Below are 25,735 nucleotides of genomic sequence, written 5' to 3'. Positions count from 1 at the left end.
TACTTGCCTGACATACCTGGTGTTCATTTTGTGTGTCTGGAAACCCAGATAGGGATCAAGGACTAAGCTTGTTGCTAGATCATCATTTTCACACAGCTCTTTGGCTGTCATTCCAGTGGAAGGTACATATCGAGAGCCATGACCCTCAAAACCCATCATGCCTAAAAAAAAACATATTGTGTTGGTTGCGCCTTAATTGGCATTTAGGAAAATAATTTGCATTTATATCGCACTTTTCATGACCTCAGGATGTTACAAAGTGCTTCACTGAAGCATTTTTGAAGTGTGGACAGTTCAAATAATCTCAAGGATACTAAATTTGAATGATTCTAATCAATTTGCCACTAAAGCATGTTTCTGCTATAATAATCTAGTTTCAGCAAATACTGTTGTATATATATTTGTTTATATACAACAAGCCTTTCCTGTAAAACTTATATCTCATTTCCATCATCAGTGCCTTTCCTTGAATCAGCTTTCAAGTGGATGACAAACTGTAATGGTGTTCTTGATGATAAAATATTTCATTAAACAAAGTCAAAAAGGAAAACTTAGGAACTGACTACTTACATTGTCAATAATTGCCAGTAACATGCTCTATCAATTCTTACAGAATCCCATCTAGTTTCACAATCTTTCAAACATCAGATTGTTGACATGGACTTATCCATCAATACAAGGTCATCAAAAGAACAATATATCAATTAATGCACATTTTACATCCAATCAGATCTTCCACATAGAAAATAATATTCACTTCTCCATTAAAGATGCTTCCAAGCTGAAAGTAACTTTGCACAAAAACTACCAAATAACAACCAAAGGTTGCAACAGTGCTTTCAGAATTATTTCATAAGCTGTGGGTGTTGCTGGCAAGGACATTTGTTGCCCAACCCCAATTGCCCTTAAAAAGATAGCAGTGAACCACCTTCTCAAACTGTAGTCCACCTCCTGCAGGAATTCCCAATGCAGTTTTTTTCTATTTGATTGTCGCTGGTGAGGAAAGCATTTGCTGCACCCCACAGTTGCTCTTGAAATAGGCTCACACAGCTACGTCAGAGGGAATTAGACTGTTAACCACATTACTGTGGGTCTGGAGTGACATACTGGCCTAACCAGGTACAGACAGATTTTATTCCTCAGAGACATTAGTGTACCAGATGTATTTTTATGACAATCATGGGTTTTGTGGTCATAATTACTGAGATTAGCTTTTATTAATTGAACTTAAATTCAAACTGGCTGCCATAGTGAGATCTGAACGCGTACCCCAGAACATGAGCCTGGGCTTTGGATTACTAGCTAAATGATATTAGCACTGCTTCACCATCTTCCCAGGAAGGGAGTACCAAGGTTTTGATCCAGCAACTGAAGAAATGGTGATATAGTTCCAAGTCAAGATGGTGTGGGGCTGGGCAGGGTAATCGCAGATTGTGATGTTCTCAAGCATTTGCTGTCCTTGTCCTTCTAGGTGATGGAGGTTGTGGATTTGGAAGTTGCTAATCAAAGAACTTTGGTGATTTGCTGCAATGCGTCTTGGAGATGGTCTGCACTGCGGACACTGCATTGGTGGTGGAGGGAGTGAAAGCTGAAGGCGGTCAATGGGGTGCCAATCAAGCAAGCTGCTTTGCCTTGGATGGTGCTGAGCTTTGAATATTGTTGGAACTGTACTCATCCAGTGGACTGTATTCCACCATACTCCTGATTTATGCCTTGCAGGCAGCAGACAGACTTTGTGAAGCAAGGAGGCGAACTATTTTTCCTCAGAATTTCCAGTTTATAACCCGCTCTCATAGCCACAGTATTTACATGGGCCAGTCAGTTTCTGGCCAGTGGTAATCCCCAGGATGTCAATAGTGTGGGATTCACAATGGTAACATCATTGAATGTCAACAGGCGATGGTTAGGTACTGTCATTTGAAGATGGTCATTGCCTAGTACTGGTATGGTCTATCAGCCCAGACCCAAATGTTATCCTGGTCATACTGGACACAGATCAAGGGTCTGAGTTTCAGATGGAACTGAACTTTATGCAACCGTCAACAAATAAGCCCACTTCTGGCCATATGATAGAGGAAAGATCATCGACCAAGTAGCTGAAGATTGCTGGGCCTAGGACACTACCCTGCGGAACTCCTGCAACAATGTCTCAAGACGGAATTGATTGGTCTCCAACAACCACAACCATTTTGCTTTGTGCTAGGTATGGCTCTCTCTCTCTCTTCTTCCCCCCCCACCCACCCCCAAGGGCTTCTGGATGATTCACTCAGTCAAATACCATCTTGCGTACAGTTCTGGTTGCCGCATTATAAGAAAGATGTGGAAGCATTGGAAAGGGTGCAGAGGAGATTTACCAGGATGTTGCCTGGTATGGTGGGAAGGTATGAGGAAAGGCTGAGGACTTGAGGTTGTTTTCGTTAGAGAGAAGAGGTGACCCAATTGAGGCACACAAGGTGATCAGAGGATTAGGTAAGGTGGACAGTGAGAGCCTTTTTCCTCGGATGGTGATGGCTAACACGAGGGGACATAGCTTTAAATTGAGGGGTGATAAATATAGGACGGATGTCAGAGGTAGGTACTTAACTCAGAGGGTAGTAAGGGTGTGGAATGCCCTGCCTGCAGCAGTAGTGGACTCGCCAACTTTAAGGGCATTCAAATGGTCATTGGATAGGCATATGGATAATAGTGGAATGGTTTAGGTTAGAGGGTCATTAGATTGGTTCCACTGGTCGACACAACATCAAGGGCCGAAGGGCCTCTACTGCGCTGTGATGTTCAATGTTCTAAGTCAGTCACTCTCACCTTGCTTCTTTTATCTATGTTTGGGCAATGCTGTAAAGGAAGTCAGGAGCCAAACCCTAACTGAGCAGTGAGAAGTTTATTTCCTATTCCTGATTAAGTCCCAGTTGACTGGATTTCCTCTGGGTGCTCCAGTTTCCTCTCAGAGTCCAAAGATATGCAGGTTAGGTGGATCAGCCCCTTCGTGTCCCAAGATGTGTAAATACATGAGGACTAGCCTAGGTGGGATGCTCCATCAGAAGAGAATTGATGCAGACTCGATAGACCAAATGACCTTCTGCACTGTAGGGAGTCTATGATGATTCTATTACTGCACTGCCAACAACACCTTCCATCACTTTTCTGATAACCAAGAGGAGGATAATACAATCAGTATTTAGCCGGATTGGATTTGTCCTGCTTTGTGCAAATAGGACATACCAGGGCAATTTTCCACATTGTCAGGTAGTTAGTGGCATTGCAGCTGTACTAAAACAAGAGGTATCAGTGTAGTGGTAATGACATTGGACTAGTAATCCAGAGGCACGGTCTAATGCTCTGGGGACATGGGATTAAATCCTATCTTGGAAGCTATAGAATTTAAATTCAATTAAAACGAATCCAGAATACAAAGTTAGCCTGAGTAATTACTTTAAAGCTTTTTTTTATTCATTCAAGGAATGTGGACTTTGCTGACTCGATCAGCATTTACTATCCATCGCTAATTGCCTTCAAGAAGGTGGTGGTGAGCTGCCTTCTTGAACCCCTGCAGTCCAGATGGTGTAGGTAAAACCACAGTGCACTTAGGAAGGGAGTTCCAGGATTTTGACCCTGCAACAGTAAAGGAATTGTGATACATTTCCCAGTCAAGATAGTATGTGGCTTGGGAAGGGAACTTGCAGGTGGTGATGTTCCAATACGTTTGCTGCCCTTTTCTTTTTAAGATGGTAATAGCTGTGGTTTTGAAGGTGATATCTAAGAAGTTTTGGGGAGCTCCTGCAGTGTATCTTGTAGAATTAAAAGTGGATTAGAAGCAGTTAAGAGAAGGTTCACTTCACTGATACCTGGGATGCAGGGATGAAGGCTGGACAGGCTGGGCCTGTATCCGCTGAAGTTTAGAAGATTGAGTAGTGATATTATTGAGTGGTGATATGATTAAACTTTACTGGGCAACACAGTGGCACAGTGATGAGTACCACTGCCTTACAGCACTAACAAGTCAGGTTCCTGAGGAGACTTGGCAGGATGGAAAGATGTTTCTGTTGAGTAACAGACTAGGAGAAAAAGTTTAAAAGTAAGCGGCCTCCCAATAAAGACAGATGAGAAAAATTGTTCTCTACCAGAGAGTTGAGTGTCTTTGGAATTGTCTTCCCCAAAGAAGGTGGAGGAAGGGTCAGTGAATATTTTAGAGATAGATAGATTCTTGACTACTAAGGGACTCAAAGGATATTGGAATAGGCAGAACATGGAATGGAGGTCACAATCAGACCATGAGGTTAGTGAATAGATTGGGTGCCAAATGGTTCCCAATTTATACATTTGTATAGAATAGCTTGGCTAGGGGCATGGTTAGTTCTGGAGCACAAGTCTCCAGTAATACTGCCAATATGTTGTCAGGCTCTTTAGTCTTTGCAGCATCCAGTGCCTTCAGCAGTTTCTTGTTATCATTGGAATTAATCAAATTGGCACAAGATTGGCATGCGATGTTGGGGACCTTAGGAGGAGGCCAAGATGGATCATCCAATCAGCACTTCTGGCATAAGATGGTTGAAAATACGTCAGCCTTGTCTTTTGCAGCGACAGCAAGGATATTTGTGAACCCATGTCCTCCTGTCAACTTTTAAACCATCTACTATCATTCACAAATGGGTAGAATCATAGATTCTATGATTCCAACTGGGTGGGGCAAGCTTGCAGAGTTTTGCTCTGATTTCACTAGTTGTGGGATAGTTAGCTCCATCGCATGCTGTTTGGCTGGCAAGTAGTTGTAGTTCATCTGGTTAACAAATTTTTAGCTATGTCTGGTGCTGCTCCTGACATGCCCCTTTGCACCATCAAGCCAAAGGATCAACCCTGGTTCTATTTTTAGTCTCAGTTTTAAATCTATTCCATTAAGCACGGCTGTAGTACAACACAACACAATGGGGGAGCAAGCTCAAAGTAAAGACAGACTTTATGTTCACAAGCACTGTTCAGTGATCACTTGCATTGTCACGGACAGATACTAATCTACCTGTTGCAGATGTAAGAACAAGATCCAGAAGTGGTGAATTATGTCTTTAAAAAAACCACTTCGTGTATAAGGAGAGAAACTAAAATTTATTGTCCATTGTCTTAATCACAATCCCAATTTGTGGCAGTCTTTCACCTCAAATTAGTGAATAAATTATAAATACAATACATTATGACAGTTAGTTGCTTTAGCTTTATTCAATTCCTAAACGAATCACATAAAAATCAAGTCACTTACGGGTGCTACGTTTTCCAAGTGCGATTCTTGTGTTGGTCCTTGAGTTTCCCCTTCCAGAGTGTTGTAGTTTGGTTTGACTTTGATGTTCATTGGAGAACCTTCCTGCATTTTTCCTGCTGCCATTTACGAACATATTCCTCGTTTCGCCCAACCACTTCATACCCACAAATGACTTGAAGCTGTTGCATTTAGTCTACATCAGGACAAGGCAGCTTTTCTTTACAATGAATTCTGATCTTCTCTCTGTTGAAACAAATAAATTGAATTAATATTGCTATAGCAACTGGCTTAGCTCGATAATCTACAAAACAGACACAACATTTTGTTAAAGACTATTAAAATTACCCAAAAAAATTTGTACAGCCAAGAATTTTCTCTTCACGAATGTTCAATGTTATTCAGACAAACATATGAAATAGGAGCATAAGTTGGCCATTTGGCCCCTCAAGCCTGCTTCACCATTCAATAAGGTCATAGCTAATCAGTCTGCATTTAGAGTTCTGCATTCCCATTCATTGTTATCCTGGCAAAGTAACACCTCCTCCTCTTAGGTCAGAGAGAAGAATGCACTTCTCTCTCAGCTTAAAGAGGGTCAATCTCCACCCCTACACAGCAATGGATAGCCAACTGGGTGATGTTACATATGTTGCCTGTTCCTATTTGGAAACATGCTGATGTATGGGTCAAGATCATAGTCATGGCCATCTTCTTCACAATTTGCAAAACTATTTTTGCCTAATTCACAGGTTTCAGGTAAGGAGATGCTCCCAAAAGATCCATGGTAGATCAGGCCTCCGGATGAGAGCTCGCCTCCCCCACCTCTCTCCATAAAGGCCTGTTCTCTTCCATGCTGCTTCAGCACAAACTCCCTCTCACCTTAAAGACCAATGAAGATGGTTACTACAGTAACTATGACTGGGAGCAAGTTGACTAATGTATTAGGGCTAAAAACAGCCATGTCCTGTTTTAACACCCATCCAGCACTTCTTTCCTTTTGTCAAAAGCAGTATATCAAATTGTCTAAACACCACGGTATACAATTGTAACTTTATAGCTGGAACTTATTACTATTCAGTTTATGAAGGTTGAACTTTGATTCAAAGGAAGCTCAATTTCATAACAGAATGCAAAGCATACTGAGTGCCAGATATAATAGTGTCTCGTCCACATTTACTGCTTGTAACAGTGAAGTAATATTGGGAACTGGCAATCAGAAAAACGGCATGTGTAAACAAGATGGCAGATTGAAGCAAAAAAGTAACCAGAAAGAAGAGGGATATATCTGTAAACCTTGATATATCTGTAAACCTTGAAATGTACAGCTAATTAAAATTGGCAGGTTTCTACATTTATTCAAAAACTTGCTTTTGAGGAAGTCAGTACCAAGAACTCAGTTCAAGGTGAATTTTTTTTTGCTACTCTCCATATGCATTATCATTGCTGAATCTCCCACTATCATCATTTTGGGGTTACCCTGCCTGGATGAGTACAACTCTATCAACATTCAAAAAGCTTGACATCATCCACAACAAAGCAGCCCACTTGATTGGCACGTCAAACACCAATTTCAACATTCATCTCTCTCCCAACACACAGTACCATCTAAGATACACTGCTGCAACTCACCAAGACTCCTTCAACAACACATTTCCAATTCCTCCACCTCTACCATCTAGAAAGATGACGACTGCAAATGCATGGGAACACCACTACTTCCACAAAGACACATACTATCCTGACTTGGAACTTTAATCACTATTTCTTCATTATTGCTGGATCAAAATCTTGGAACTCCTTTCCTGACAGTGCAGTGGGTAGACCTATGCCAGACAGACCGTAGCAATTTAAAGGAGGCAGCTCATCACCACCTTCTCAAGTGCAACTGGGGACAGGCAACAAATTCTGGCCTAAGATAGGAAGTAGGAGCAGAAGGCAGCAAATTGAGCTCATTGAATGGCAGAGCAGGTTCAATCAGATCGAGGCTGATCTGTCCCTGATCTCAAATCCACCTCCCCACCTGTTCCCCATATTCCCTATTCTTTAAAAACAAATTATAAATGTATCCATCTCCTTTTTGGCCATTCAACAATTCAGGCTACATTTTATATACCTCGATCAGACCCCCTCTTATCCTTCTAAACTCCAGCAAGCATAAGCCTAATCTCTTCATACTTCAACTCTTTCATCCTTGGAATCAATCTGGAGAAACCCCTCTAAACTGCCTTCAATGCCACTACATCCTTCCTCAAGTAAGGAGGCCAAAACTGGACACAATTAGCACTGTTGCCTCTCAGCGCCAGGTACCTGAGTTTGATTCCCAGCTTAGTCACTGTTTGCACATTCCCCTCATGTCTGCATGGGTTTTCTCCAGGTGCCTCCCACAGTCTGAAAAGTGTACATTGACCTGAACAGACACCCAAGTGTGGCAACTAGGGGCATTTCACAGTAATTTCATTGCAGTGTTAATGTAAGCCTTACCTGTGACTAATAAATAAACTTTAGACCACTAACACCTATACAATTGCAAGAACACTTCTCTAATTTTATACTCCAATCCCTTTGCAATAAATGCCAACACCCCATTTGCCTTTTTTATTATATGTTTCACCTGCATACCAACTTTCTGCAATAAAAAACTAATTAAATAGTATAGGAGTCCAGTGTATTTTGCTATTAATATTTATAGTGGAAATCTACCACCAGGGACCGTATAGCTCATTATAATCTAAAATTTTAAGTGTTTTATTTGTAAATAAATTCATTAGTGGTATAAATGTCAGTCAGTGGGGTGAAGTGCTTTGCCTGTGAGATGTGGGAGATCTATGAAGCTTCAAGCGTTCCGACAGCCACATCTGCAGGAAGTGCACCCAAATGCAGTTCCTTAAAGACCCCATGGATCAGTTGGAGCAGCAGTTGGATGCACTTAGGAGCATGCAGGTGGCAGAAAGCATCATAGTCATGATCATACCCAAGGTGCAGACAGATAGGTGGGTGACTGTTTTGAAAGGTGGGGGGGGGGGGGGGGGGCAGAATAGCCTATCAAGGGAAAACAGCAGCAGCCAAGACAGTGGCACCACAACTGGCTTTGTTCAGTGGGAAGGATCAAGGCACAGAAGAACAAAGGTTATAAGGGATTCTATAGTCAGGGATGCAGACAGGCATTTCTATGACCAGGAAAGAGAGACTCCAGGATGGTATGTTGCCTCCCTGGTGCCAGGGCCAAGGATGTTTCTGAAAGGGTATGGGACTTTCTGAAAGGGGAGGGTGAACAGCCAGATGTCATGGCACACATTGGTACTAACAACTTAGGCAGGAAGAGTGACAAGGTCCTGCAAGTGGAGTTCAGGGGATTAGGAACAAAATTAAACAAGAGGACTTCTTGGGCTGTAATCTCAGGATTACATCTTGTGCCATGTGCCAGAGAGACTAGATAGTGCAGCTAAACGTGGCTAAAGAGCTGGTGGAGGAGAGAGGGGTTCAGATATCATGATCATTGGGATCTCTTCTAGGACAGGTGGAACCTGTACAAGAAGGATGGGTTACACCTAAACTGGAGGGGCAGCAATATCCTGGCAGATAGGTTTGCTAGAATGACTCGAGACGGTTTAAACTAGTGTGGTAGGGGGGTGAGAGCCACAGCAATAGGTCAGCAGAAGAAATAGCTGAGGGAGAGCTACAGACTAAGACCAGTAAGATTAAGAGGAAGAGCAGGCAGAGAGTAGTTAATCAGACCAGCAGCCCTGCTGTGTTCAAGTGCATTTGTTTCAATGTGAGTAAAACAGATGAACTGAGCTTGGATTAGCACTTGGAGCTATGATTTTGTTGCTACTACAGAGACTTGGTTGAAAGGAGGGACAGGATTGGCAACTAAACACTCCAGGATTTAGATGCTTTAGGCAGGATGGAGGGGGTGTAAGAGAGGTGGGGAAGTTGCATTACTGGTTGAGGAGAATATCACATCTATACTGAGGGAGGACGCCTCAGAGTTCAGGCAGCAAGGCAATATGAGTAGAGCTCAGGAATAGGAAGATGCAATGACAATACTGGGGGTTTATTACAGGCCTCGCAACAGTCAGCCAGAGACAGGAGGTGCAGAAATGCAGACAGATTTTGGAAAGATTTAAAAACAAAAGGGTTGTTGTGGTGGGTGATTTTAACTTTCTCTATACAGACTGGGACTCACTACTCGGGACTGGATGGGGCAGCATTTGTAATGAGAGTCCAGGAGGGTTTCTTGAAACAGTATGTAAATAGCCCAACTCAGGAAGGAGCCATACTCGACCTGGTATTGGGGAATGAGCCTGACCAGGTGATTGAAGTCTCAGTTGGAGAGCATTTCAGGAACAGCATTCATAATTCCCTAAGTTTTAAGACGCTTGTTGATAACAAGAGTGGCCCTCATGCAAAGGTGTTAAATTGGAGGACGACTAACTACAGTAGACAGGATCTGGAGTATTTGGATTAGGGGGGGGCTTTTTAAGGGTAAATCAACATCCGACATGTGGGAGTCCTTCAAATGTCAGTTGATTGGAATTCAGGACTGGCATGTACCAGGAACCCTGGATAACGAGGGATATTATGAGCCTTGGCAAAAAGGAAAAGGAGGGCATTCATAAGGTCTAAAAAGCTTACGACAGATGAAGCCCTTGAAAAAAAAAAGTAGGAATAAACTTAAGGAAGCAGTTAAGAGAGCTAAAAGAGGTCATGAAAAGTCCTTGGCAAACAGGATTAAGGAAAATCCTATGGCATTTTATACGTATGTAAAGAATAAAGGGGTAGCCAGGGAAAGGGTTCGTCCACTCAAAGATAATGAAGTGAATCTTGTTAGAATGTAACCAGTGACAAATTTGTATTGGATGTAATGTGACCAATGGGAACAAGACACATGGGTCAGCTGACCCAGTAAAACATGGAACCAATTAGAGTAATATAATGATCAGCTGACCAATTGATTCACTACAAATAAGGAACTATGTAGAATCGTGCGTGCTTGGAGTGGCCCAGGGCGATGCCCTAAGTTTGGAGTAATGATATTTCTTTATTAAATCCTTTCTTTGATTTATAAGTTGGAGTAAGTTTTGTTGTTGTTTCATTAGCTGCATTTCGAAGAGTTCCTTCTGAAGAAGCAAATCTATGCATGGAACCAGAAGAAATGGGCGAGATACTAAATGAACACTTTGCCTCAGTATTCACCAAAGGACTTGGTGGATGACAAGTTGAGGGTAGGGGTGTGTGGATATTCTGGTCATGTCAAAATCAAAAAAGTGATGGTGTTGGGTGTCTTAAAAAGCATTAAAGTAGGTAAGTCCCCAAGGCCTGATAGGATCTACCCCTGAATACAGAGAGGCAAGGGAGGAAATTGCTAGGGCCTTGGCATAAATCTCTATCATTGGCTACAGGTGAAGTTCCAGAAGACTGGAGAATCACCAATATTGTTCCATTGTTTAAGAAGGACAGCAAGGATAATCCAGGTAATTATAGGCCAGTGAGCCTTATGTCGATGGTAGAGAAATTACTGGAAAAGATTCTTAGGGACAGGATTTACTCACGTTTGGAAACAAATGGACTTGTTAGTTATACACAGTATGGTTTTGTGAAGAGGAAATCGTGCCTCACTAACATGAGTGAGTGCTTCAAAGAAGTGACAAAGGTGATGGATGAAGGAAAGGCAGTGGTATTGTATACGTGGACTTCAATAAAGCCTTTGACAAGGTACGTCACGGCAGATTGTATGAAAGGTGAAATCACAGGATCAGAGGAAAGCCGGCAAGATGGATACAGAACTGGCTTGGGCATAGACAGAGGATAGTAGCAGAGGGGTGCTTTTCTGAATGGAAGGCTGTGATTAGTGGTGTCCTGCAGGGATCAATTCTGGGACCATTGTTGTTCGTAGTATATATAAATGATCTAGAGGAAAATGTAACTGGTCTGATTAAGTTTTCAGACGACAAAAATTGGTAGAGTTGCAGATAAAGAAGAAGATTGTCAGAGGATACAGCAAGATAGAGATCGGTTGGAGAAATGGCAGATGGAGTTTAATCCACACAAATGAGGTAGTGCATTTTGGAAGGTCCAATGCATGTAGGAATTATACTGTAAATGCTAGAGCCATTAGGAGTATTGACAGGCAGAAATCTGGGCATACATGTCCACTGATCACTGAAAGTGGCAATGCAGGTGGACAAGCTAGTCAAGGTGACATACAGCATGTTTGCATTCAGCAATTGGGGCACTGAGTATAAAAATTGGCAGGTCATGCTGCAGCTGTACAGAACCTTAGTTAGGCCTCATTTGGAATATTGTGAACAATTCTGGTCGCCACACTACCAGAAGCGTGTAGATGTTTTGAAGAGAGTACAGAAGAGGTTTACCAGGATGTTGCCTAGTCTGGAGGATATTAGTTATGAGGAGGTTGGATAAACTCGGTTTGTTCTCAGTGGAACGATGGAGTTGAGGGGTGACCCAAGAGGTTTACACAACTGAGTGGAATGGACAAAGTGGATAGTCAGAGGCTCTTTCATTTCATAGAACAGTACTGGGGGACATAGGTTTAAGGTGCATGGTGAAAAGAGGAGAGAGGGTGATGAATGTCTGTAAGGTGCTGCCCGGGGAAGTGAGGGGAGCAGGTATGATTGTAGCGTTTAAGGGGCATATAGACAAATACATGAAGAGGATGGGAATGAAAGGATACCAACTCCGGAAGTGCATACGCACTTAGTTTAGGCGAGCATTATGATCGGTGCAGGCTTGGAGGGCCAAAGGGCTTGTTCCTGTGCTGTACTGTTCTTTGCGCATGAACACAGGCACCCAGATCCCTCTGCCCGAATGCATTTTAAATTTGCTTTCCACTTAGGTAATAATTTGCCTATTTTTTTCTGCCAAAATGGACAACTTCACACTTACTCATATTAAATGCCATCTGTCAAATTTTGGCCCATTCTCCCAGCCTATCTGTAGGATCTTTATATCCTATTCACTGCCTGCTTTCCCACTTATTTTAGTATCGTCTGCAAATCTTACTAAGTTACACTCTGTCCCCACTTGCAGATCATTTATATAGATCAATTATCAATTGTTTACAAAGACTGGCCCCTGCAGCACCATGCTAGTGACATTTCACCAGCCAGAGAAGGACCCATTTATCCTAACCCTCTGCTTTGTCAGTCAGCCAATCCTTAACTCAATTCAGTATTCTACCCCTGATACCCTGCAATCTCAGCTTCAGGATTAATCTATTATGAGACACCTTTTCAAATGCCTTGTGGAAGTCCAGGTATTCCACATCCCCAGGTTCCCCACTATCCACCTTGCTGGTTTTGTCCTCAAAGAACTCAAGCAAGTTTGTCAAGTATGACTTACCCATAAAACCATGTTGACAATGGTGGATTGAGCTTTTGTCTTTCCAAATACTCATTCATCTCCTCAAATGATGGATTCCAGCAACTTCCCCACCAGAGGTCAATCTAACCAGCCTATAGTTTCTTACTTTTTGTCTCTCCCTTTTTGAATAAGAGCGCCACATTAGCACGTTTCCAATCCATCAGGACCTAACCAGAATCCAAGGAATTTTGAAATATCACTAACCATCAATGCCTACATCTTTGGTGTCTTCCACTGAGCCATCCTTGGTCCCCCCTCCTGCTTCTCATAGCCATCAGGAGCAGCATGAAAGTCAGTTGAAAGTAGTGTTAATTTTCACATGTACGCTGGTAACACCCGGTTCTCCTTCAACACCATCTGTCCCATATTCCTCCACCACCGCTTGCTTATTCAACATCGAGTGCTGAAATTTCCTCCAATAAAACAACGGAAATCCTGAAGCATTGCTATAAATGGGTACTACAAACTCCATCCACTAGCTATTGACTCTACCTCTCTTCCTGACAGACATCTGAAGCTCAGCTAGACTGTTTGCATCCTTAGTATTACAGTTAAACCCAAGATTAGCTTCCAGGCATATAACCACACCATCACTAATCTGCCCATCCACCATCACTAAGTCTGCCTACCTCAACCTTCGTAACACTGTTTGACTCAGCTGCTACCTCAGATCATCTGTTGTTGAAATCCTCATACATGCCTTGATTACATTCAGATTTGACTACTGCAATGCTCTCCTAGGTAGCCGTCCACATTCCATCCTCTGTAAATTCTACTGACCGCGTCTTTCATATGAGCCAGATCCCATCCATCCATCACCCGTGTGCTTGCAGACTTACATAAGTTACCATTTAAGCAACGCCTCAATTTTTAAAATTTTCATCTTTTGCGGGTCTCTTCCCAGCCTCAAACCTCACTACCTCCAAATTCCCAAAGCAACCATAGTCCTCACCAGCATTCAGATTCCAATAATGGTTAGAGATAAAGACTTACTCCTGCACTACCTGCCTGGTCATCCTAGTCTGTCAGATAATCATCCATTCCCCATCTGCCTACACAATCTTATTCTGCAGAATAACCATCACTTGAAATATAGCTCTTAGGTTTGTGATATACTGCAGAAACACTGGTTGCTGCTCAAGGTGGAAAATCTAGCGACAACTCCTTTAGACTAATTCAGACTCAAAAAAGTGCCTAAGAAAGGTCAGAATGATTGTCAGGAAAAGTAGGAAATTACAAAACGAAGTTTTCATAAATCTACCATCTCAAGCCCTTTAAGAACTTTATATGTTGCAATCAGATCATATCCCATTCTTCCAAACTCCAACGAATAATGGCCTTGTCTATTCAATTTTTCATCACAGAACAATCCACTTCATTCCAGGAATCAGTCTAGTGAATCTTTATTGCACTCCCTTCAAAGCAAATATGAAATACATAGTAGGAGAAGTCAGCTGTTCGACCCTGTAAGTCTACTCCATGATTCAATAAAATTCATGGTTGATTGAAATGTGGGATTCGAAACACAAGCCAATCTATCCCCAATAATCTTGATACCCCTTTCAAACAAAAAAATTAACCCTGCCTCCAATGCTTTCTGGAGCAGAGAGTTTTGAAGTCTTACAACCTCCAGAAAAAGATTTCTCATCTTGCTTGTAACGGTCGACCCTAATTTTGAAACAGTGTCTCCTGGTTCTAGAGTCACTCACAGTAGGAAACGTCCTTTCTACATCCACCTTGTCAGACCACATACTTCAATCAAGTCTCCCCTTAATCTTTGAAACCTGCTCAATTTGTCCAACCTTTCCTCAAGATAACCTGACATTCCAGGTATCAAGGTAGTAAATTTTCTCTAAACCATGTCTAATATATATAGAGCCTTCCTTAAATAAGGAGACCAAAACTGCACAAAGCATTCAAGATGTGGGCTCACTAATGCACTATAAAACTGAAGCATAATATCCTTACTCACGTGTTCAATTCTTCTCATAATAAAGGATAGCATAAGGCCACAAAATATAGGAGCAGAATTAGACCATTCGGCACATTAAGTCTGTTCTGCCATTCAATCATGGCTGTTAAGTTTATTAACCCCATTCTCCTGCCTTTCCTCTGTAACCTTTAAGCTCCTTGCCAATCAGGAACCTGTCTTTGTCTTAAATACACTCACTGACCTGGTCTACTGTGGCAATGAATTCCACAGATTCACAAAACCTGGCTGAAGAAATTTCTCCCCAATGACCTGGCCTCCACCACCTTTGTGGTAATGAATTCCATAGATTAATCATCTGCTGGCTGAAGAAATTCCTCCTCATCTCAGTTCAAAAGTGTCATCCCTTTACTGAGACTGTGCCCTCAGATCCTAGTTTCTTCTATGAATGGTAACATCCTCCCCATGTCCACTTTATCCAGGCCTTTCAGTATTCCGTTAAATTTCAACGAGATCCCCTCATCCTTCTAACCACCATAGAGTACAGACCCAGAGTCCTCAAACATACCTCGTATGTCAAGCTTTAAATATTTTTCTTGTGAACCTCCTTCGGATCCTCTCCAAGGCCAGCACATCCTTCCTTTGATACAGGACCCAAAAATCGCTCACAACATCCTAAATGTGGTCCGACCAGAGCCTTATAAAGCCTCAGCAGTATATCCCTGCTTTTGTCTTCTAGTCCTTTCGAAATGAATGCTAACATTTTAACTACCAACACAACCTGTAAGTTAACCTTAACAGAATCCTGAACTAGGACGCCCAAGTCCCTTTGATAGAAAGAATAGAATCAGACTATTTTCTAAATGAGAGAATTCAGAAATCGGAAGCGCAAAGTGCAAAACGTCACACTTTCCCGTGTTCTAGTCCACTGGCCACTCCTTTGCCCACTCTTCTAACCTGTCCAAGTCCTTCTGCAGGCTCCCCACCTCCTCAGTAATACCTGTCCCTCCACCTATCTTTGTATCACCTGCAGACAATGCCTTTAGTTCCTTCATCCAGATCATTCATGTATTAAATGAAAAGTTACGTTTCCGACCCCTTGGAACTCCGTGTCACTGGCTGCCACCCTGAAAATGACCCTCTTATCCTTACTCTCTTCCTGCCAGTTAGCCAATCTTGTATCCACAGCAATATTCAACCAACCTTCATAATTGCTTGCTGTACCTACATACCAGCCTTTTGTGACTCTTGCAATACCTAGATTTCTCTGCACCTCGGAATTCTGCAGTCGCTCTCCATATAGGTAATACTGTTTTAATTCTTCCTGTCAAAGTGATCAACTTCGTGTCTGCCCACATCATATTCCACCTGCCAGCTTTTGTCCACTCACAATGCATCCATATCCATCAGCAACCTCATGGTTTCTTCACAACATACTTTCCTGCCCATCTTCAAGCTATCTACAAATTTACCTCATGTGCCCTCACTCCCCTCATCTCAATGATATATAGACTGATATAAACTGTAAAGTGTTGAGGCCCTAGCACAGACTCCTGCAGGACTCCACTCATCACATCTTGCCAAATCTAAAAAAGACACATTATGCATACTCTTCTGACAGCCTGCCATCTTTTCTCCATGTTATGATGTTACTCATGATACCACGAACTTTTGTTTTCCACACTAACCTTTGATGCAGCATCTTATCAAATGCCCTCTGGAACTCCAAATATAGTACATCTACAGGCTCTCCTTTATCTACAGCGCATGATTTCCTAAAAAACATGACTTCCTTTTCACAAAACCATGCAGAATCTTCCCAATTACCTTGCGTTTTTTTAAACACACGATAATGATCAATTCCAACACCTTAAAGTTGATAAGGCTGTTCAGAAGGCGTACGGTGTGTTAGCTTTTATTGGTAGAAGGATTGAATTTCGTGAGGTCATGTTGCAACTGTACAAAACTCCGGTGTGACCGCACTTGGAGTATTGCATATAGTTCTGGTCGTCACATTATAAGAAGGATGTGGAGGCATTGGAAAGGGTGCAGAGGTTTACCAGGATGTTGCCTGGTATGGTGGGAAGGTCTTATGAGGAAAGGCTGAGGGACTTGAGGTTGTTTTCGTTAGAGACAAGAAGGTTAAGAGGTGACCTAATTGAGGCATACAAGATGATCAGAGGGTTAGATAGAGGTGGATAGTGAGAGCCTTTTTCCTCGGATGGTGATGGCTAACATGAGGGGACATAGCTTTAAATTAAGGGGTGGTAATTATAGGACGGAGGTCAGAGGTAGGTTCTTTACTCAGAGGGTAGTAAGGGCGTGGAATGCCCTCCCTGCAGCAGTTGCAAACTCACCAACTTTAAGGGCGTTCAAATGGTCAGTGGATAGGCATATGGATAACATTGGAATAGTTTAGGTTACAGGGTCATTAGATTGGTTCCACTGGTCAGCGCAACATCGAGGGCCGAAGGGCCTGTACTGCGCTGTAATGTTCAATGTTACCCAAGACACACAACAAGCTAACTAGCCTATGTTGTGTTTTTTAAACCTCACTCCCCTCCAGTCTAATGAACCTTTGCAGCAACTAGCAAATTTTGGAAAATGAACACCAACACATCTATCTCATTAGCCACTTCTTTTAAACCCTCAGATGAAGTTCATCTGGATTTGTCAACCCCATTATTCTGTCAGTTTGCCCAATACCACTTCTCTAATGATTGTAATTTCACTAAGTTCCTTTCCCTCTCCCACCTCCTGGTTTACAGCTACTACTGGAATATTTTTGCATCCTCCGTAGCGAAGACAGAAGCAATAGATTTGTTAATTCTGCCATTCCTTATTGTTGACGATAAATATCCCACTGTCACTCTCCAGTAGACCAACACTCACTTTATTTAAACTGAGCCTTTTTAAATACCTATAGAAATTCTTAGTTTTTACATTTCAAGCTAGCTTTCTCTCAATTTCTCCTGATTAATCTTTTTGTCATTCTCTGCCATTCTTCTGATCATCTGACCTGTCACTCACCTTTTGCAGAGTTATGTTTTTTCCTCGAGTTTGGTACTTTGCTTAACTTTAGTTAATCCCCTATGTTAGGCTTGTCTCTTGGAATAAATATATTACTGGGAAATAAAATTGAGTGTGTTCTGATGTGTTTTTTAAAATATCTGCAACCACTTCCCTAGTGACTTATCCTCTAACCTTGCATCCCAGTTCACTTTAGCTAGCTCAGCTTTCATGCCCACACAAATGCCCTTATTTAAGTTTAAAATATTGGTCTTAGTCCCGCTCTACTCCCTTTCAAACTGGATGCAAAATTCAATCATATTGTGGTCACTGCCACCCAGGGATACCTTGACTGAGGTCATGAATTAATCCTTTAACATTATCAAGTCTAATGCAATCTGCTCTCTGGTTGGTTCCAGATTGTGAGACTCTAAGTCACTATCCTGAAGCAACTACTGCCAATGCAATTTTTGCAGTTTATATACAGAATTAAATCATCCATGCTATCATTTTAACAGAAACACCCAATATTTCTTCTTGTATTCCATTTCCCCACATTGTGGTTACTATTAGGTGCTTGGAGACCACTCTCACAAGGGAGTTCTTTACCCAATTTCTTTCTCTACAAAACCAATTCAAATCCTGATCTGCTGAACCAAAGTCATCTCTTTTACACCAACACCATCCTTAATTAACAGTGCTACCACTCCATCTTTACCTAGATTACTATTCTTCTTAACAAGCGAAGTTCCACACACTCATTGCCAGGATACTGGTGATTAGCATTCTATGGCTTTCATTTTAAAAACTGCAAAATTCAGCCCATCATAATCTAAATGTTTATTGTTTACACAATAATCTGTTAAATACAGATTTGACATCTTAGACTGACTTTTCCCTATTATTTGCTAAGACCTTTATTACTGCAGAATGCTTCTTTCAAATTTGCCAATAAATTAAGAAACACACCAATCTGCTCCCAAAAATTCAAAGTGCTGAAACAATTTTATAGCCAGTGATCTAAAATTAAGCAACATAAATAACACAGGGTAGGAATTTAGTACCTTACATCAGGAAATTTGAGTTTAAGCATCTTATATTAAAATCTAACTTCTTTACAAAGCAAGGAAGCCTGGGAAGAATCAAATTACTTCAAACACTAAACGTATATTTCCTTAAGAGCTCAAGTAATGTGGGAAGGTGCAATGTGTTACAAAAGGCGGCACTGATGGGACAATTAAACATGCAGTGGTTGAAATGGAGTCACTGTCCCCCAGTGATAACACATTTTTAATCAGACTATTCAACAGCAAAGATATTTAATTGAATATACCACAAACTCCAGTAAGTGATCTGCATACATTTTATATTTTTGAAATTATCTCTGCATACACACACTTATTTGGTCAGGATAGAGAAACCTTTATGCTTTCTCATGGTACAACGTTGTTTCTAACTATACTAAATCATGACAGGTCAGCTGTATGGTCATAAAGATTTAAATACTGTGGGTAAAAGAGCAGGTCAGAGGCTAGGAATCCTGTGGCAATTGATTCACCTCCTGAATCTCCAAAGACTTTCCATCATCTACAATTCACAAGTCAAGCATGTGATGGAATGCGCTCCATTTGCCTGGATGAGCGCAGCTTCAACAACACTGAAGAAGCTTGACACCATCCAGGACAATGCAGCCCACCTGATTGGTACTTCATCCACAATTTAAACATTCACTCCCTCCATCACCAACCAGTGGCAGCAGTGTGTACTATCTACATGGTGCACTGCAGGAACTCACCAAGGCTCCTTAGGCAGCACCTTCCAAATCCACGACTGCTACCATCTAGAAGGGCAAGGGCAGCAGATACATGGGAACACCACCACGTGAAGGTTCTCCTCACCATCCTGGCTCAAAAATATCACCATTCCTTCACTGTCAAAATCATGAAATTCCCTAACAGCACTGTGAATGCACCTACACTTTAGGGACTGCAGCAGTTCAAAAAATACAGCTCACCATCACTTTCACAAGGGCAACCAGGGATGGTAACTAAATGCTGGCCTAAACAGTGATCCTATAAATGGATAGGAAAAAAAGGAAACCAGGTGAAAAGGGAAGCTTTTTGAAATGTTGGTTTATACATTTTTAAAAGTAACAACCAAAGAGGAAGTTCCTCAAATTGTTTGTGGGGTTTTGTACCAATTATAAAACAAAAACAGAAAACCATACATCATTCATTCACTGCTTGTGGGACTTCTTGGTGCACAAATTCAGTGTTTTTTTGGGTACACCTGTCAAGTTTTGGATTCAGAGGACCTCTACAAATCAGCCAATGTTTTATTTTAAACTGAAAAATATTACTATTTTCAACAATAAAATACCTGTCCTCATCATTAGATAACTTATATATACACATACACAGCAATTCAATGTTTATTTTTTCAACTTTAACTTTACTGAAAACAAGAGATTCAGTGCATATTCACTGTATTACTGAACAATCTAAGAAACTACATCAAAAACAATAATTATAGAGGCTTGCATCGCTGCAATACAAGCTTCTTCATAAGTCACACATCGATGCCGATAACATTTTTACTCCAGCAGGTTAAACTATTAAAACTCAGATGACTATTAGCACAATTAATTTCCAACTGTACTTTTTAAGCACACACCTGAAGTTACTGCAGCTAAACAGAGTATTAAAGCAACATTAACTGATTTTTTTAATGGACATTGCTCTGAATAACCATGTATCCTTTACTAGAAAGCAGTTTATTTGAACAGTTATAAACAAATATATAGGAACAGGAGTAAGCCATCCAGCCCTTCAAGTGTGGTCCATTTTTAATGAGATGACAGCTGATATATACCTTGGTTCCATATCTTTTTATTGACTTGGCTAACAAAAATCTAATAATCTCAGATTTTAAAATGAGCAAGCATCTACAATTTTTGCCTTTAATAGATGTGGTGTCAGCTATTGAATTTGTGCACGTGATCCAATGAATAACAAACCCATACAATATTTCTGATGGTGTTGGTTAAAGGAGAAAAATTTGCCAGGGCACTGGCAGAATTCACTCTTCTTTGGATAAAATGATGGAATCTTGTATTTCCACACAAGCAGGAACACTAGTTTTTGATTTAATATCTGATCTGCAAGTTAGCACCATTAATACATGGCTCAGAACTGCTCCTGAAAGATCAGCCTGTGTGATCAAGTGCAAAGTGGGAACACACAATCTTTTAATTCAGAGTTGAGTGTTGCTAATTAAGATGACATTCTACCTGGGGAGTTTGCGTTGTCTACCAATAGAACTAGCATTCAAATTTGCATCCCTACCCAAATCAATGCATGAAGCTTGTGTTTCACATTTCATAATCATTAACCAACTTAACATAAAGAAATAACAAATTCTAGCCCATTACTGAACAGCTCTATATTCAGCTCTTTAAAATGACATCACCTATATAAAAATAAAAGATACTTTCATTTATAGTGTGCCTTTCACAACCTCAGGACATTCCCAAAGCACATTACAACCATGAAGAGACAATATCCAGGTTTGGGCTAGCAAGTGGCAATTTACATTCTTTCAAAGCAAATGCCAGGCAATGATCATCGCCAATAAGAGAAACTAACCACTGCCCCTTAACATTCAATGGTGTAACCATCACTGAATTCCCCCACTATAAACATCCTTGGGATCACCACTGACCAGAAACTCAACTGGACTCACCACAAACAGTGGCTACAAGGGCAGCTCAGAAGCTAGGAACACTTGTGAATAACTCACCTCCTGACTCCCCAGAGCCTATCCACCATCTACAAGACAGAAGTCAGGAGTGTGATGGAATACTCCCCCCTTGCTTGGATGGGTGCAACTCTTAACAATACTTAGGAAGCTTGATACCATCCTGGACAAAGCAGCCCGCTTAATTGGCACCACATCCACTTCCTCCACCACCAACATTCAATAGCAGCAGTATAAACCATCTGCAAGATGCACTGCAGCAATTCACCAAAGATCCTTAAACGGCACCTTCCAAACCCACAACCACTTCCATCTCAGGACAAGGGCAGCAGACACATGGGAATACCACTATCTGCAAGACCTCCAAGTCACTCACCATCCTGACTTGGAAATATATTGCCCTTCCTTCACAGCCGCTGGGTCAAATTCCTGGAACTTCCTCCCTAATGGCATTGTGGGTTAACACAGTAAGAAGTCTCACAACACCAGATTAAAGTCCAACAGGTTTATTTGGTAGCAAAAGCCACTAGCTTTTGGAGCGCTGCTCCTTTGTCAGGTAAGTGGGAGTTCAAACTCCCACTTAGCTGATGAAGGAGCAGCGCTCTGAAGGCTAGTGGCTTTTGCTACCAAATAGACCTGCTAGACTTTAATCTGGTGTTGAGAGACTTCTTACTGTGTTACCCCAGTCCAACGCCAGCATCTCCACATTGTGGGTTAACCCACAGAACATGGACTGCGGTGATTCAAAAAGGCAGCTCACCACCACCTTCAAGGGCAACTAGGGATGGGCAATAAATGCTGGCCAGCCAGCAATGCCCATGTCCCACAAATGAATAAAAAAATTTCCAACAATTCTATATCATTAAAACTCAAACATCTCTGGATTCAGCTCTTTAAAATGACGCCACCTATATAAAAATAAAAAAAAAATTTCATTTATATTGTACCTTTCATAACCTCAGGACATCCCAAAGCACATTTCAATAACTCTTCATGGCTGTATTGTGGTCACTCTTACAATGTAGGAAATGCTGTAGCCAATTTGTGCTCAGCAAGTGCCCACAAAGTAATCTGATAATGACGAGATAATCTATTTTAGAGATGTTAGTTGAGGAATAAATGTTGCCTAGGATGTCAGAAGAACTGCTGCTGTTTTCCAAATACTGCCATGGATCATTTACTTCCACCTAAGAGAGTGGACTTGGCTTAACAGCTCATCTGAAAGGAGCCTCAATAGTGCAGCACACACCCTCAGTACTACTCTCGGGTGTCAGCCTGAATTATATCTGAAGTCTCTGAGGCAGGTCATAAACCTATAACTTTGTTTCAGAAGAATGCTACCACTGAGCCAAGGCTGACAATGATTCCCAGTTCTCAGAAGACAGAAACATACAGATAGGCTATTTGGTCCATCACTGCTGATCAATCCTGAAGGATCTGAATACCACTCATTCATCACAAACATTCAACTGCTTTTTACATGGTTCCAATAAAGTTGATTCCATGTAATTACTCTCTGGAGCATTTCTTGCTCTCCAGAACAATTCCTGAGATCATAGGAACATAAAAATCCCTGCAGTGCAGAAGGAAGCCACTCTGCCCATCAAGCCTGTACTGATGACAATCCCACCCAGGCCCAATTCCCACTAACCCAACCATTGACTTTGCTAATCACTCTGACACTAGGGTCAATTTAGACTGGCCAATCCACCTAACCTGACAATCTTTGCACTGTGGCAAGAAACTGGAGCATCCAGAGGAACCCCACACAGACACAGGGAGCAAGCGTAAACTACACACAGTGACCTGTGGCTGGAATTGAACCTAGGCCCATGGTGGGCACTTGAGGCAGCCACCATGTCACCTAGATCAGTCCTAAATATATTTTCATAAAACCAGTGCATCATCTAAGGGTAAGAATGTAGCTATGTTCAGATTTGCATATTCTAGAGTTTAGTCTTACGTACATGCTGAAGAGCTTCTGAAGGGTTGAAAAGAAATAAAATTGTTCAAGTATTTGTTGACAATTTAGTCTTATGCCAGCAACATTCTTGTTACTTTTCTTGAAAGCAGTCAGTGACAGGACATGACATTCAGAAGGTAATCTGACCAAGCATTACACTTATGCATGACTTTCTCAAACTATTGTAAAATCCCCAAGTTGAATTGGGTATGGCATACCCAAAATGTAATGTTAATTCAAGCGGGCACGAAATCGCAAACAATTCACTTCTCTGGGAACCAACTAATGAATCTACTAGTTCAATGCTTCACCTCTATGCTCTTTATCACAGTTTCTTCTTAAAAATAGTTTAGACACATTAAGACATTGAAGTACATCTTCAAGAGTTATCAGATCTGCCACATTTCGCAGTTTTATAATCGAGAATAGGAGACAATACATCGCACGTATACTCCAAAAACACTTGGCAAGAAAATAAAATGAAAAGTCACAGAGAAATTCTCTCCAGCGGTCGCAAAGTCGGCTGACACTACCGCAGGAGGCAGCAAAAAACTCATTGTAGGCATTTATAAATATACTAACAGATCAGACAACATTGCTGGCTACACGGTGTACTCTTTACTACAGCAGGGTTTTTGTTTTACCCTTGACCTCAAACACGAAACACAGACGCACGAACACTGAGAGTTTGTAGTTCTCTCTCACTTCTCCCCCTTGTGATAACTCACCGCCCCCTTCCGACTGAAATGGAAAGGAATCCTCAGCAATAAAACCCAAAGCTAGTTTCTGGACACTTAACAAGTGGAAAAAACACGGGATAGAATAAAAACCCCGAACGGGAATTCGCTTACAAGCAAACGCCACGTTAAGATAAAAAAAGATAAAATGTTAGAAAGACTAAAACTAGAAGTTAAAGACGGAGTTAGCGGCATTTAATCCTATTTTCCAGAATGACAACCCTTCCCTTCTCCCTCCACCTGGCGGCGCGTCTTTCTTTTAAAATTGCTTAGTCTCTTTAAATCAGCAAGATATATAGATATTTATGACAAGCGATTGTGAGAAATTTAAACTTGCATCTGTCACAAAAAAACTCACGGCAAAAATAAAGGGGGGGGGGGGAAGCGAAGAAGAGAAAAAAAAAATCAGCTGGAGAGAAACAAAACAAAAAGTTACCGCTGAAGAAACAAATTACAGCTGGGGAGGGGGGGAGCGGATGGTGGGAAGTGAAGTTAAAAGCGGTTCCATTTTCTGCGAGGGGGAGAAGAGGTGGGGGGAGAGAGAGAGATGATAAAGAAATGTAAGAGAGAGGAACAGGAGGAGGAAAAAAAATATCCAGGCCGACAGGAAAGCCTCGGTGTAAAGTGATTTCCAGGAAACAGGCTGGCAGCTCCCTCCCCTCCCCTCACCGGCGTCGAAAACAATCCCCTCCCGTTCAAACGGCAGCAGAATAAAACCAAAACCCAAAAAGAAAAAAGAAAAGTCGTAAGGATGATGTTGTTTTTAAAATACACACAGACCCGGCCACCATTTCTCACACCTTCCTTACCCCAACTTGGCTGCTCTTCTGCGACCAGACGGGGGGCCAAACCAACATCAAAAAGTCCCGAGTCGTCTCTTTTTTTTTCCCCTTCTCCTTGTGTGTGTGCGTGTGTAAATTATTTTTTCCGATAAAAATTCTTTTTTTCCCAAAAGAAAATTCCTCTCGTTTCTTTATTTTTTTCTCTCTCTCTCTCCTCACTCACTCACTCTCTCTCTTCTTAAATCTTCCTCTCTTTCCTCAGGAGGAGCCGGGAATCTCCGTCCAAATTTGTGGGGGCAATCTCTAGAAAATTAACATGATAATCCAACATGGCGGCGGCGGCCGGCGGGCTGACAGCGGCTCCCGCAGCGAGTGGCGAAGTAATCCCGCAGCCTCCCCCTTCCTCCAGCCTGCCTGCCTCCTCTCTCCCCTCCTCCTCCAACCTCTCTTCCCCTTACCCCCGCCTTCCCTTCGCCAAACTACCCCAGCCACACACCCCCCCCTCTCTTCACCCCCCCCCTCTCTTCACCCCCCCCCACACAAAAAAAAACACACACACACAACCTCCAACTCTACAAATACCCAAACCGGCAAACACACACAGAAAAGGGGGATTTGTTTTTTTTACCCCCTTTTTTTTTCCTCTCTTTTTTTACCGATTGATGTTCGGAACCAGGGCGCGGCTGCCTGTCTCTTTTTTTTTAATTATCAATTTAAATCCCCTCTCATTCAAGCCGCGGATGTATACAAAAAAAAGTCCCTCTCTCTCCTCTCTCTCTCTCCAAACAATTCATTTCCCTTTAACATCGTACACCATGATGACAAGATAGCTCATCTTCAAGCTCCAGCTCCTCTTCAAGCTCCAGCTCCTCTCCCCCCGCTCCCCCCATCAACACATCCCTTCACTTCAAATGTGTCCATGTATTTAAA

General features: G+C 41.8%; 1 protein-coding gene across 4 annotated transcripts in view; it reads right to left on the bottom strand.

Annotated features, from left to right (window-relative positions):
* Positions 1-25,504, bottom strand: part of kmt5b (lysine methyltransferase 5B) — a 53,855-nt gene extending 28,351 nt beyond the window's left edge. The window contains exons 1-3 of one of the 4 annotated variants that reach the window (XM_080190233.1): positions 25,462-25,504; positions 5,249-5,491; positions 8-161 (exon numbers count right to left, since the gene is read on the bottom strand). In XM_080190233.1, coding sequence (XP_080046359.1) covers positions 8-161; positions 5,249-5,408 — 314 coding nt within the window. In that variant the 5' untranslated portion in view covers positions 5,409-5,491; positions 25,462-25,504. Of the gene's footprint in view, positions 1-7; positions 162-5,248; positions 5,492-24,459; positions 24,546-24,832; positions 25,204-25,461 lie in introns of those variants that run through there. The other 3 variants (XM_080190232.1, XM_080190235.1, XM_080190234.1) reach the window with 3 other exon arrangements.
* Positions 25,505-25,735: the final 231 nt, after the last annotated feature.

The sequence above is a fragment of the Carcharhinus amblyrhynchos genome, chromosome 6, assembly GCF_965287045.1.
Source record: "Carcharhinus amblyrhynchos chromosome 6, sCarAmb.v2.hapA, whole genome shotgun sequence".
NCBI classification, from domain to species: Eukaryota; Metazoa; Chordata; class Chondrichthyes; order Carcharhiniformes; family Carcharhinidae; genus Carcharhinus; species Carcharhinus amblyrhynchos.
Note: the sequence above shows the minus strand (reverse complement) of the source record. Positions and strands in the feature narration are given on the sequence as shown.